General features: G+C 41.8%; 1 protein-coding gene across 1 annotated transcript in view; it reads left to right on the top strand.

Annotated features, from left to right (window-relative positions):
- Positions 1 to 913: 913 nt before the first annotated feature.
- The window catches only part of SMS (spermine synthase), a 51330-nt gene continuing 38890 nt past the window's right edge, over positions 914 to 13353 (top strand). The window contains exon 1 of the mRNA XM_079122987.1: positions 914 to 977. Coding sequence (XP_078979113.1) covers positions 929 to 977 — 49 coding nt within the window. The 5' untranslated portion in view covers positions 914 to 928. The remainder of the gene's footprint in view (positions 978 to 13353) is intronic.

Here is a 13353-nt window from a genome sequence, read left to right as displayed (position 1 = left end):
TTTTGTGGAAGCATATGAGTTCACTGATCTAAATTTCATCTAGCTGTTAGAGCAATTCCTGTGGTCCAGAGAGGCACCTGAGCCTGTGGGATAGTAGAGGCATTTGCCCAGGGATATTTGTCAGCACAATAAAGGAGAGTTTTCATCCACAAACACTCTTGCTCTTTCTGATCTCAGTTTGTTGAATACTAGCTATAACCTCAATGTAAAAAAAATTAGTCCACCAAGGAAGGCCTATTGCCATGAATAGAGGCACCAGCAATGGAAGAGTCTTGCTGGAGAAGGAGCTTCCCAAATCTGCAATTTCCCACCACAACATTAGCAACAATGTTATCCTCTTTCTTCTCTGAGCTTCTCATTCTGACCTCAAATGAAAAGCAGACCTTGGTTAATAATAATGATAGGACTAATCCTAATGAGTTTAACTGAAAAGGCAAGCTGTACTTAAGAATACAGGGGTGGATCCTAGCATTTTATTTTCTTGATTTGGCAGAGAAATAAAAGGGGCCTTGGCTTGGAGGGAGGTATATGGGGAAGTGCAGGGGGTGGGCCCCCCGGAAGTCGCGCTGCGCTGTTTAAACCTAAGGTGACCTAACGGATGGCGGGAGCGCCGGCCTGATCCTGGGCTCAGGGCGCGGCCATTGGTGACGCACGCCGGGGAGCACAGCGCCCACGTTTCCACCATTAGTAAGGCCTCACACCCCGCGCTGCAAGTTCGGGGCTGGAGGCGTCCCGGCTCCCTCCCTCCCGGAGGCGGGCCCGGCCCCGCCCCCGCGCCCAGGGTCGCTCCCAGCGGCCCCGCCCACCTCCTACTCCTGGCCTCCCCCGGCGCAGCTCACTCCCCGCCGCCCGCAGCCTGACACGCTGCGCGGCCCCCCAGTCTTCCGCGGCCGCCTCCCCCAGGCATGGCACAGGGCCTCCCCTCACTATGGCAGCAGCAAGGCACAGCACGCTGGACTTCATGCTCGGCGCCAAAGGTGAGGGCGCCGGCCGCCACCTGCCCGGCCCTGGCGCTGCTGCCCCCGCTGCCCCCGCCACCCTTTGGGCTGGGGCTGGGGCTGGGGCTGGGGCCGGGGCCAGGGCCAGGCGGGGCGCGCGCGGCGGGCTGAACAATGCGGGCGGCCCGCGAGGCGCCAGCGTCTCCCAGGCTGCCGCGCCAGGCGCGCTGCGGGGCCTCGTGCACTGGCGGTCGGGCGGAGGCCGCACTCTTGCTAGCGCCGCGCTCATGTTCGCCCGGTGCTGTGTCCCGGCCGCAGTGCGGGGCCTGAAGGGGCCGCGTCGGGTGTCCGCCCGCTTCACTGTCCTTCCGGGCCCTGACCGTTCACCCACACCCTAAGACGGCTCGCTACTCCTGCTCTTTACCAGGGGATCCCTTTCAGACTACAGGGCGCTGTCGGATCCCCCCATAGGGCGGGGGTGCAGGAGCGCGTTGGAGCTAGCGAGGCGTGACCTGCACCGCAGGCCTGGGCTGGGGGCGTGCGCCGCGCGAGGTTGCCCGCGCCACCTTTTCCTGTGCTTGCAGGCGGGTAAATTTCCCTCTTGGGGGCGGGGGTTTCCCCTCTTGGGGTGCTCAGGCTGGAGTAGGACCACAGCCACGCAGTGCTTGCAGGATTCTTAGCCGACTGCGTAGAAGACAGATACCCCGGAAAGGGATAGGGGGGATGGGAAAAGGAAGCGATTATTATTATTGGGGGCGGGGAGGGATGAGATCTGGGCGCGGGAATTATAACTCCCTTAATCAGAGAGGGCTCAGAAGGCAGAGCCCGCAACACCAGAGAGGGCTGGGAAAGTCAGAAATGTGTGCAGGAATTTTGAAGGGGAGGGGTGCTTTGCTGGCTTCTTTTCTTTGAGAGCCTCCAACATGGGGGTGGGGGTAGGAGGGATGGGACTGCCCGTACTTTTTCTGGTGGCCTTTAAGCCTGTGACTGTGCGGACTTGCATCTGCACTTTCCGTACGTGCTCCTTGGAGCGTATCTTCATACCTAGCGTTTTCACTAATTAGATGGAGTAGCCTTTTTCTGTTAATATTTTTTTAACACACTTTTTGAACTTCTGGGGACCCACTTTGCATTTTCTTCAAATCTAAAGGATCTCAGATGTCACAAGATTTAATAAAACAGGATTCAGAGCAACATCTAGGTTTGAGTCCTGCTTTTCCTGATTGGCTCAGCATGTGAACTTGGGTTAATTTCTCAACCTTTCTAAGCCTCATCTTCCCTGTGTGTGGGAGGCGGGTGGGGGATAAAGAAGGAACAGTGCATACCTCTTAGGATTCTCTTGGGGCTTTTACTGTTAAGGATCTAGCCATAAACTAGAGTTGTTAGGCAACACCAGTGTATTTGGGTGATCAGAAGTGACTTGGAGAAAATAATGCATCTTTTAATCCCCACATTTCTTAGGTGAGGAGGGAAGGGAGACTGCTGGGGAGAATCTGGAGATGAAATGGTACTTAGGTGGTAGAGATGGAGGGGATTGAGATCGCTAAGTTTTTGCTGAGAATTACCCTGACAGCTTTTGGGTTACGTGTTAGTGGAGGTTCTAGTATATGCAATTGAGTGGTGAGGAGGAAGAGGCTTTATGGAGAAATTGTGGTTGAATGGATCATGGTCACTCACCCATAAGGGCTGAGTCTGGGAAGTGTTCCTGATGTAAACACCTTGGGAACCCTGACTTATATTTGTGCAGCTTGTTTTTTTCTCCCCTAGGCTGTAGGGAGAGTGATCTCAGTATGGCCTGTGGATTCTACACTTCCTCAATCCTTTCTAGAGTCTTAAACCTCCTTCAGCTTAATTCAGGTATTGCCTCCTGAAATGCTGGCTCACAACAGGCTACTTCTTTCCTGTCTGTGTTCTCCAAGTGGGGAAAAAACTTTCACATGACTATAGGAAGCAAAAGGGAGAAAAATTTCAATGCTTTGAGCTGACACTGGTCAGAGAGGGAGAAAGAACCATGGGTGCACAGTTTGGAGGAGAGGAGGAGAAACTGGCAGGTTCAAAGTTGTCCAGTTGTGAATGTGACATTTAAATATAGTTGTGTGAAGAAAGTCAAGTAAAATGATGGGTGATAAAAAGGTGTGTGGGTACACATGTAAAGTAGGATACAAGGCTCTTAAGAGGGAAAGATCAAACATTAGCTATTAATATTTTAATTTCCAGTCTGTTGTTAATCAGAGATAAGAAAGCTTTGATGACAAAGTGAAGAACATTCTAGAACAAATAACTTTGTGGGGGAATATGTGTATATGCATCTATGTCAGATCTTGAGTCCTTACACAAAAGGAAAGCTGATTCTTACTGTATTTCTGCCCCAGTCACTACATTTGGTGCGAAGCCTTTCTGTCCAGATCTACATTTGGAAAATAAGGGGATCTGGCTAGACCAGAATCTTCTAAATTCTATTCTCTTTCAAAGAGGGATACTTGGTGAGAAATCTACGTGTGAGGTCTCCATAAACGTTTATTTTAATTGATGATAATGAGTCAAAAGGCATTACTCTTGGCATGTGAATATTGGATGTGACTCAAGGGTGAGTCAAATGCCTGTGGAGCCTGGATTCATGTTCTTTTTTTCCCATTTGTCAGTAATCCTTCTAATGCTGTAGTTCCATGATGTGATTTTAGTGGAATTAAACTTGAACCACTTAGGTATGTTATTATGTTGCGATTTCATATAGCTTAGTTAAGGATGCAAGCCAGCTAGTACCCAGCTACTAGACCACCAAGATCAATAGTAGTAGGTTGGGTCTGATGGTGCTGTTTAGTGTTCTGGCTAATGAGGTAACCCAGACAATTATTTTTACTAAAAAAGAACAAAATAAAAACAAAATTAAAAAGAAAGAAAACCTCATATTTGGTCATTTTATAAGTGAAGTATTGGACTCTGAGGACTCTTGAGCCCAGAAAACATTTTGAGATTTTTTTCAGCCTGAGGTTAACAAGAATAAATTCATTCCACATCTCTATAGTTTAGGCATCTCTGAGTTAGTGGAGGACACATGTTTCGTTCCTGGTCCCTTATGCCCATAGGGTGCTGGATATGCAGAAGTGAGTGAGGTGCCCTTTGGAGAAGTCTCTAGGGGGTTGGTCAACTCTGGAAAGGTCTCCAATCTTGCTTTTTATGTCCATTTTGTTTCTTGGACTGGGCATATCATCAAAGACAGATGTCTGGAGTTTGTATCCTGGAGACAGCTCTAGAACATGATAGATGGTTGGTAAATGCTGATTAAATGGACCAAATTTATTTTACAATAAAGGTGGAATGCTGATTCACATCCATCAGGGGACAGCCAACACATATTTCCCTTATAGAATTTTGAGGGCAGGTCCTGAGTTTGGAAATGTGAAAGGGTAGAAAGCTACTTCGGACATATGGACTTGGCAGAAAAGGTTTGGTGTAGGGACTCTTCTGCCATTGACCCTCATCAGGGAAGCCTATAGACCACTTCTCAGAATAAGCATTTTAAATGCATAAAGTAACCCAATTATTTAAAATATAATTTTCAAAATACAAAATCCCCAAATGTGATAAATATGCTGCTGTATTAACACAAAAAATAGCAATATGGTATCAGCAGGGCTAATAACTTACATAATTTTGAAATAGAACTGAGAAAAATCAGCATTTTCAGCTATAATGTATATGTGACACAGAAGTCTGTTTTTTAATTGGTAATAATAACCAGGAGTAGTTGATAATGTATAGTTTTTGGCCTACAAGTATAAATGGAAAAAAGGTTGAATTTTGGCTAGTGCAAATAAGAATGTGTATTTTTTCCCACCCAAGTTCACAGACCCCCCTGAATTGGGTCTCCTGGTTTATTGGGAATCCTTGAACTCCCAGGTTAGAGTCCAGGCTCAAAGGAGAGAACTGGGACTGCCTTTTCATAGCCTATGATCATATTGTAATTTTCTTCTTACGTGGAGTAGGTTTCTTACCCAGGCTAGCTGAAGGCAGATATCTGTTTTTTCTTCAAAGCATGTGTTTGTGGGAAAAATATATTAATTGCCTCTGGGACTAGGCATTGCCCTAATTGCATTACACATGATTTTAGATAATCATCACAACTGTATGGTAGGGGTTGTCTCCATTTTAAATATAAATAAATAGTCCCATTTAAATTTTTAAACTTTTAAGTGATATAAGTGGAATTCAGGGCCATGACTGTTTGACTACAAAGTCTTTGCTGCTTTTGTAACTGGGAAGTCTATTAGTCTAAAGACATTGACCCTCAATGGGTGTGTTCCATCAACTGCTACCCTGTGTGGGGACATTTGGCTGTTTAAGGAGACATTTTTGGTTGGCCAAACTGAGGGGGGTGCTATTCTGCTCTAGTAGGTAAAAGTCGGGGATCCTGGTCAACATCTTAAAAATGCCCAGTATGTCCCCCGACAGCATTGAGAGCCCAAAATGTCAATACTGCCCCAAAGGTAAAATCCTGGTTTATGTTTTGATTAAGCATTTCAGTAATCTGGTTGACAAATCGTCAAAATTAACCTGCTCCTTCTTGGAAGTCTCCAGTATACGCATAAATTGTTAGAGAGGGAGGATGGGTCTTACCTTCCTCTAAAGGTATTAGGAACCCATGGCTTGGCCAGCACTTCCTACCAGGCACAGCCTGTGGCTTGAGGTGACCCTTCCCTGATTTCCCGAACCATTACGCTCATCCAACAAGCTTCCCTTCTCCTGTGTATTTGGTGAGCTTCTTTCTGGTGGAAGCGGACTTTGTATGTTTTAAGTAGCTATAACTGTCTTAAGTATAAAACCTAAACAATCCATTTTAATTGCATTTAGTTTTTTTTCTTGTTCAAAAGTAAAAAGAGCATCTCCCCCACCCCCAACTCCTTCAGCCTTCTACTTATCCCCTATTCCATTACACTTTATCCCCATTGTCATAAATAACATGTGCACCTGTGCTGTAGCTTTAACAATGGAGCCTTGGGAGTGGGGAATGTAAGCTTGGGCCATACTGTAGATTGAGTCAAATCACAGTCTTCTGTGTTTGTGGGGGGATTAGTTCCTGCAATTTGCATTTTTAATCATCTTCCAGTAATTCTGATGTTGATGAAAGTATAAGGACCACTGTGAGTGGTTCCCCCTTAAAAACACAAAAATTTGTGCCAGAAACCTTTGACACACCCACCTCACTCCAGCTACCATTTAGTTCTTAACTTAAGTCCTGTTGATTCTACCTGCTGAATGCTCTCAAATTCATTGCTCATCTGATTCCTGATGTCAGTTTCTTGGCCACAGCCTCCCATTTGTCTCTGTGTTTTGGGAAGGGATTAGTCATTAGGGACTCAATAGGACCCGTCCCTTTTCTCATTTTAAAACCCTCCTACGGATCCCCATTGCCACTGGATAAAGGCTAAACTCCACATGAACACAGAATATCCATTTCTACCTGGTTCTTTCTCTTCTCTCAACACACCCAAATCTCTTGCTCTGAGTCTCTCACTAAACTTTCAAGTGGCCAGGTGGCTCCTGAACTCAGAATTGAATAACTTTGGGGCAAGAAATTTCTTTTGGTGCCTTGCATGAATCTTTTCTCATTAATTATATTTGAAAATGTTTTATGTACTGCTTGGGTGAGGTCCTGGTTGGAGTCTGTCTTCCTTGATGTGTGCTTTTGTGTTACTGTGATTTTTTTTTTCTTTATTAAGCTTTCTTTCCCCCAACTCTACAAGATTCTTAATTGCACCGATCATGCTCCAGATGACTCTTAACATGAATAATCTGGTGCTGGGAATTCATTTTGTGGACTTGCCATTAAAAAGTTATATAAACCATAATGATTCAATTTATAGCATAGTTCCTATGTTATACCCATTTCTTTAAACCAATATAAATAGCATATGGTAAAATTAGTTTTTAGTTTATCAGGTAGCCTCTTCTAGGGCTCATTGGGTAGTTTTCTCTTGTTCTGAGTGCTCTGGGAGTAATATTGACAGTTAACAAAAGTGACTCCATTAGCAAGGCCCTGACAGTGCCCATCCACCCCCTTGCTATTAGGGCAGAGATGCTTTTTCAAGTAATCTGAGGCTCTGCCTGAGCCATTATGGAGACCATTTTCCAATTAAATAACTGGTAGACAATTTGTCTTGTGCTTTTTTTTTTTTTACAGTGGAGGAGTTACCAATTTGAAATCTTTTCATCCCCTCAGTATATAATTAAATTGACTGTACTTGAATTGGCAGTCACAGGCCCAAGCCACCCTTATAAGATGAAGACTGAAGTGCCGTGGCCTTTATTTCATAGCTTTTTTTGTTTGTTTTCCATTGCTGGGGATGGAACTCAGGGCCTTGTGCATGTTAGGCAAGTGCTCTACCACTACTGAGTCACATTCCCAGCCCTATTTAATAACTTTGAAAAGTTAGAGCTTTTGGTTTCGGATTTGTTATCTGGAAGATTTGGAATTAATGGACTTTAGAATTTAAATTGCAACCATGGTTATATTAATCCGGTTATACTAACCCTCTTCAGGTAAGGATTAGTTAAAAAATTACTGGACAGTTGAGTTGACACAGTGGTGCACACTGTTATCCCAGCCACTCAGTAGGCTGGAGCAGGAGGATCACAAGTTTGAGACCAGCCTTGGTAAGGAAAACAAAAAACAAAACCAAAAAAAAACTACTGGACTGTGGTTGGGTGTCTGTTTAAAAAGTGTTCAATAACTCTATTATTGAATTTAGTTTTTGGAAGTCAATGCATATTCTAGGCGTTTAAATCTACTATTTCACTGCAGTTGTAACCCAAGCTTGCTGGTGTGTACTGTGACTCCAACCACCATTTCACGGCAGTTTAATTATAGGCTCGGTTCTTTTGAAAAGGCAGGAAACCTCCTCAATTGAGTCTGCAAACCAAGTATGTAAACCAGCACAAATGCTCTTTTAAATCCTTACTACTAGGCACTTTTCCAGACACCAGGAAAAACAACTCTGCAGCCCTAAGGTGTGGTGGGCCTGGATTTCATTAAATTGATACTGTTACCTGTATTCAGGTAGAAGTCACTGAGGGAGTGACAATACTGTGACCAGACAGCACAAGATCTCATCTGGAGAGGAAAGAGGCTAGGCCATAATGCTTGCTGCTCCAGAAAATGAATTCACAGTCAAATTGGTAGGAAGAGACTTTATTCAAAGCCATCTTTGAAGGAAGATGGAAGAAACTGAATTGTTTCAAAAATTCCATCTCTGAAATCCCTGAAAATTAGCCGAGCTTTTAAAGGAGAAGAGGCAAGTGACAAAAAGGTAGGACATGTAGATATGTAGATTTAGTTAGCATGCTGCTAGATAAGACTGAGTGGGCAGTCTCCCTCTCTGCTCCCATCTTCTTTAGTACCTGTTAGGGTCAGGGGTTGCAGCTCCTTTAGCTTCCTTCTTTCAACAAAAGTTCCTTTTTGGGGATGGGAGTGGCAAATTCAATATGTTTCACATGCCCCTGCTTATTTCATACCTTCGAACTTGAACTCGAGGGAATTGCAGCTTCCAGGTCACCTGCCTGATAGTTCATTGTTGGATCAGTGTGTAGAACTTGAACATAAGAGGTCAGATGCTTATTCCTGAAGGAGGCAAATTTTGAAATGTTTAATAGCTCTGCGGAAAGGAAGGACTTTAACATTAGTTTGCCAGAACTTGCTTTTCAGGACCTTCCAGCTGTTTATTTTTTGGTGGGGTTTGACAAGTGATGCTGCATGAATTTCCCATTTTGTTTCTGAATGATTTTCTCTGAAGCAGGCATCTTGGCTTCCATGTTGCAGGAGCTTTCCTCCCTCCTCTCCGCTTCCTTTTTTTCTCTCTTTCTTTTTGCAGTACTGGGGATTGAACCAAGGGGTGTTCTACCACTGCAACACATCCACAGCACTTTTCATTTTTAATTTTGAGACAGGGTCTCACTTTATTGCCCAGTCTGGCCTTGAGCTTGTATTCCTCCTGCCTCAGCCTCCCAAGTAGCTTGGATTATAGGCGTTCACCACCACATACCCTGCTTCTTTTATCTGAGTATTTCCACATTGGAGGGGAAGTGACAAGACAGTTTGAGTCAGCATCAGAAGACCCCACCTTTTAGCCAATTTTAAGCAATAGAAATTTTTTTTTGAAAGGTTAACTCTTAGACCAGAAAAATGCAAGGCAATCCAGTCTGTATAATAGGTTTGAATAAACACAACCTCTTTAGTTTTGTTATCTTAACCCCCATCCCTCCCCCAAAAGCAACTCTTCTGTACAAAGCAATCCTGTCTTATCTGTGTTAGAGTGGAAAGTGTCTGTCACCTAGAGTCCTTCTTATGTTAATTAAGGTTAATTACCATTGAGTAGAAAGCATCTTTAAAATTTAGGTACATTTTATAGAACTATAAAAACTTTGAACATAAGTTACAGTAATTAATATCATTTATCAATTAGGAACATACATATGTGCTGAAATGTACTTTGTAAACTAAGTCACAACACAATGTAAATAGTTTGAGAAGAACTTTTTTAAAAATAGCCAGTCTTACACATATTAAAATCTTTGTCTTGAGATGGAGGATGAACAAAGCAGAAATGCCTCTTATTAACACAGAGACATAGCTCACATTATATAAAAATGACTACAAACAATATAGAAGGCATTATAGGGCTGGGGAGATAGCTCAATCTGTAGAAGTGCTTGCCTTGCAAGCACAAGGCCCTGGGTTTGATCCCCAGCACCGCAAAAAAAAAAAAAAAAAAAAAAAAAGAAGGCATTATCATCACTTTGAGAATTTGTAACTTGGACAATTTAGTTACGCCTACAACAATTACAACAACATTATATTCAGCCTCAGCCTCAGATTTTTAAAGTTTTATTGTAAACTGTACTAAGAGTGGTTTAGTAATTGCAAAACTTTTGGATCCTACTTATGAATGCATTTTAATCCCATTAGTATGTACAATATAATGCACCAGTAAAAAATGTGGGAAAAATGCATTTTAAAAATGGTTTTAAGGGCTGGGTTTGTAGATCAGTGGTAGAGCACTTGACTAGCATGTGTGAGGTGCTGGGTTCAATTCGCAGCACCACATAAAAATAAGTAAAATCAAGGTATTGTGTCCAGCTACAACTAAAAATATAAAAAAATTATTTTAAGTTTCTCTAGAATTTAAGCATTACTAGGCTTCTGACATCAGACAAGCACAAAATCCTTTTAACATTTTAAAAAATGGAGTGGAGCACATTGTTGACTGATAGTTAATTTAAAAAAATTATATTTGTATTTTTTGTTGTGGATGGACCTTTATTTTATTCATTTACTTATATGTGTTGCTGAGAATTGAACCAAGTGCCTCACACATGCTAGAAATGTGCTCTACCACTGAGCCACAAACCCAGCCCTGATAGTTAATTTTTGAAAGTACTATTAGGCCAGGTGTGGTGCACACCTGTAAACCCAGTGACTTTGGAGGCTGAGGCAGGAGGATTACAAGTTTCAAGCCAGACTCGGCAACTTGGGGAGACTGTGTCTCAAAATAAAAAAAATAAATACAAAGGACTGGGGATAAAGCTTAGTTGGAAAGTGCTTCTGCGCTCAGTCCCAAATACCAAAAATTAAAATAAATTGAAAGAACTATTAGGATTTATGGTCAATTAACAAACTTCAATTTTTAACTCATTTTAAAATGAAGTCATTCCAGAAATCAGAAACATGAACTGTACATAGGTCATTAGCATTTTAAATCATGTATTTTCTTTGGCTTATTTCAGAACTAGAACAAGGAAATAGGCTCACTTGTGAATTTCCAAATCTGTTGAACAATTAATGTTTTAGACAAACCATGAGTGGCATATGTAGGTATAAGCATTACACACTTACTAAAAGGAAACAGAACATTCTAGCTCTGGATTAAGGTTTCCTTGTAAAAATAAAATAATTTAAAAAACTACATTTTTAAGAATCAAAAATGCCTCCCCTATATATTTAATTTACTAATTTCAATAGCTATCATTAAGTTGCATGGAAATCAAGCATAGTTATCATTTTAAGTATTTTTTTTTGTGTGTGTCAAAAAGGTCTTAAGAGATTGCTATAGAAAACACTGAACACTATATCTTTTTTTTTTTTTTTTTTGTACTGGTGGTTGAACTCAGAGGCACTTAACCATCCAAACACTTCCCCAGCTCTTTTTATATTTTATTTAGAGACATGGTTTCACTAAGTTGCGGATGCTGGCTCCCCATCCTCCTGTCTCAGCCTACTGAGCCGTTGGGATTACAGGTGTGTGCCATCACACCTGGCTAACACCATATCTTAAATATCTGGAGACAGATATTCTAATTGCTTAGTAGACCAGAAAAATTAGCTGCTAGATTTTAAAGACATTCTTATGTTTAAATTGCTTATTACAGATTTGCTAAAGACATATGAATCAAGAGACATTTGGGAAAATTTTCTAAGTCAGTTTGGTTCCATGCAAATAGAAAACATGCATACAAAATATAGGTATGTACAATAACATTTTAAAACAGATTTAAAATTTGCTGGTTTTTAAAGTCAGACTTTTTTGGGGCTGAGATTATGGCTCAGTGGTCGAGCACTTGCCTAGCATGTGTGGGGCACTGGGTTTGATCCTCAGCACCACATATAAATAAATAAATAAAGGTAAGTGTCCATCTACAACAACAACAACAACAAAAAATTAAAAAGTCAGACTTTTGACCTGATATCGAAAGCAATCTGTTAAGTCCAATTTGCATTTCCACCTTGGGACCAGGTAGAAAATTTACATCTTAAAGACCAAGGGCAGCAAAACTTGTAGAACAAGTTTCCATTTCAGAGATGGAAAATACCTCAGAGAAAATGAAAAGCCTCAATTAGACAAACAAAAGCATATATAATTTAAGGGCACAGAATGAAAGGTGAATTCACCAAAAAGAAAAGAATATCATGAGCCCAAAGAGACTGCAGATAAATTTTGTCCATTTTTTGTTTTGATAGAGGCCCCTCTGATAACTGAAGAAAAGACTATACCCTGGAAGTGTTTTGGGTCAGTAAAATGTGTCACTTTTAGAATTTCTTCCACTGTTTCACTGGTGGGCTGGAGAAATCCATCTTACATGTCATGGAAAAAAACCCACACACTGAGGGGTGAAAGGGGTTAGATGTGAGTTCACCCTTACTTTGTGCCTTCAGGATGAACTTCTCACAGTTCCTTCCAACCCAGTAACGGGGCATGTTCTTCTGAAATGCAATTTCCCATGCCAGTAGATAAATCTGTTGCTACAGCCATCAGAATATAGCCTGTCAAAGCCACTTGTCAACTCAACAAACAATATGAAACGGTTGTACTAAAATACCATGCACTTTTAGATATATAGGCCATGATGTAATCTTTTTTCCAAACAAAATTGAACAAACGAACAAAGGAACACTCATCAAACCAGTGTAATTGTTGGAAAATTTTTTGTCCTCTGAATTTCATCTTATTGACCAGGACCCAAAAAGCAAATGGCTTAGAACAGTTACTCAAGCTCCAAGCATCTTAAATTCCAAATGCCTAAATAACCCAGGTTGTTTATTGCTGGTACTGCAAAATGATCCCCACTCAAGGTCCAAAAACCTCAACTGGTGGTGATAAAAATCCACGCTGTGCACCCTAGTGGGTCTACCAACATTGACCCATTCATCTTTTCAAATAATCTCATTTTCCTCACCAATTAAGCAATATTTAAAAGAAAAATTTTAGTTGTAGATGGATACTTCTTTTTTTTAATTTATTTATGTGGTGCTGAGGATTGAACCCAGTGCTCCACACATGCAATACAAGTGCTCTACCATTGAACCACAACCTCAGCCCTAATTAAGCAATTTTTAAGCAGCCAAAGTTGCATCAGGAAGGAAAAAGACAAATCCCCTCAGGATTTAATATCTCCAGGCAGCTGTGGGACCCTTCCCAATCATTCCAACTGTGAATTAGGCTAGTTGCAAGAGTGTTTCAGCCCAAAGTCCTTTCCTCCTGAGAGATTGCTGCTGGCCTGAGTTCTTTTGCTCAAGGCAGGATTTTACTCCTGTCTGGCTTGCCAAAACTGTTACTGGATAGCACAAGATCCTGCCAGGGGAAGAAAGAGGCTAGGCCCTGACACTTTCTGCTCCAGAAATATTTGGAGTCAGATTGGTGGGAAAAGAGATTTTATTCAAGGCCAGTGCTGAAGGAAAGTGGAAGAAATGTACTTGTTTCAAAACTTCCATCTCGGACTGGGGATATAGCTCAGTTGGTAGAGTGCTTGTCTTGCAAGCATAGACCCTCGGTTCGATCCCCAGCACCGCAAAAAAAAAAAAAAAAAAAAAAAAAAAAAAAAAAAAAACTTCCATCTCTGGGCTAAGGATGTAGCTTAATGGTTA

This window comes from Sciurus vulgaris (genome assembly GCF_902686455.1).
Source record: "Sciurus vulgaris genome assembly, chromosome: X".
Lineage (NCBI taxonomy): Eukaryota > Metazoa > Chordata > Mammalia > Rodentia > Sciuridae > Sciurus > Sciurus vulgaris.
Note: the sequence above shows the minus strand (reverse complement) of the source record. Positions and strands in the feature narration are given on the sequence as shown.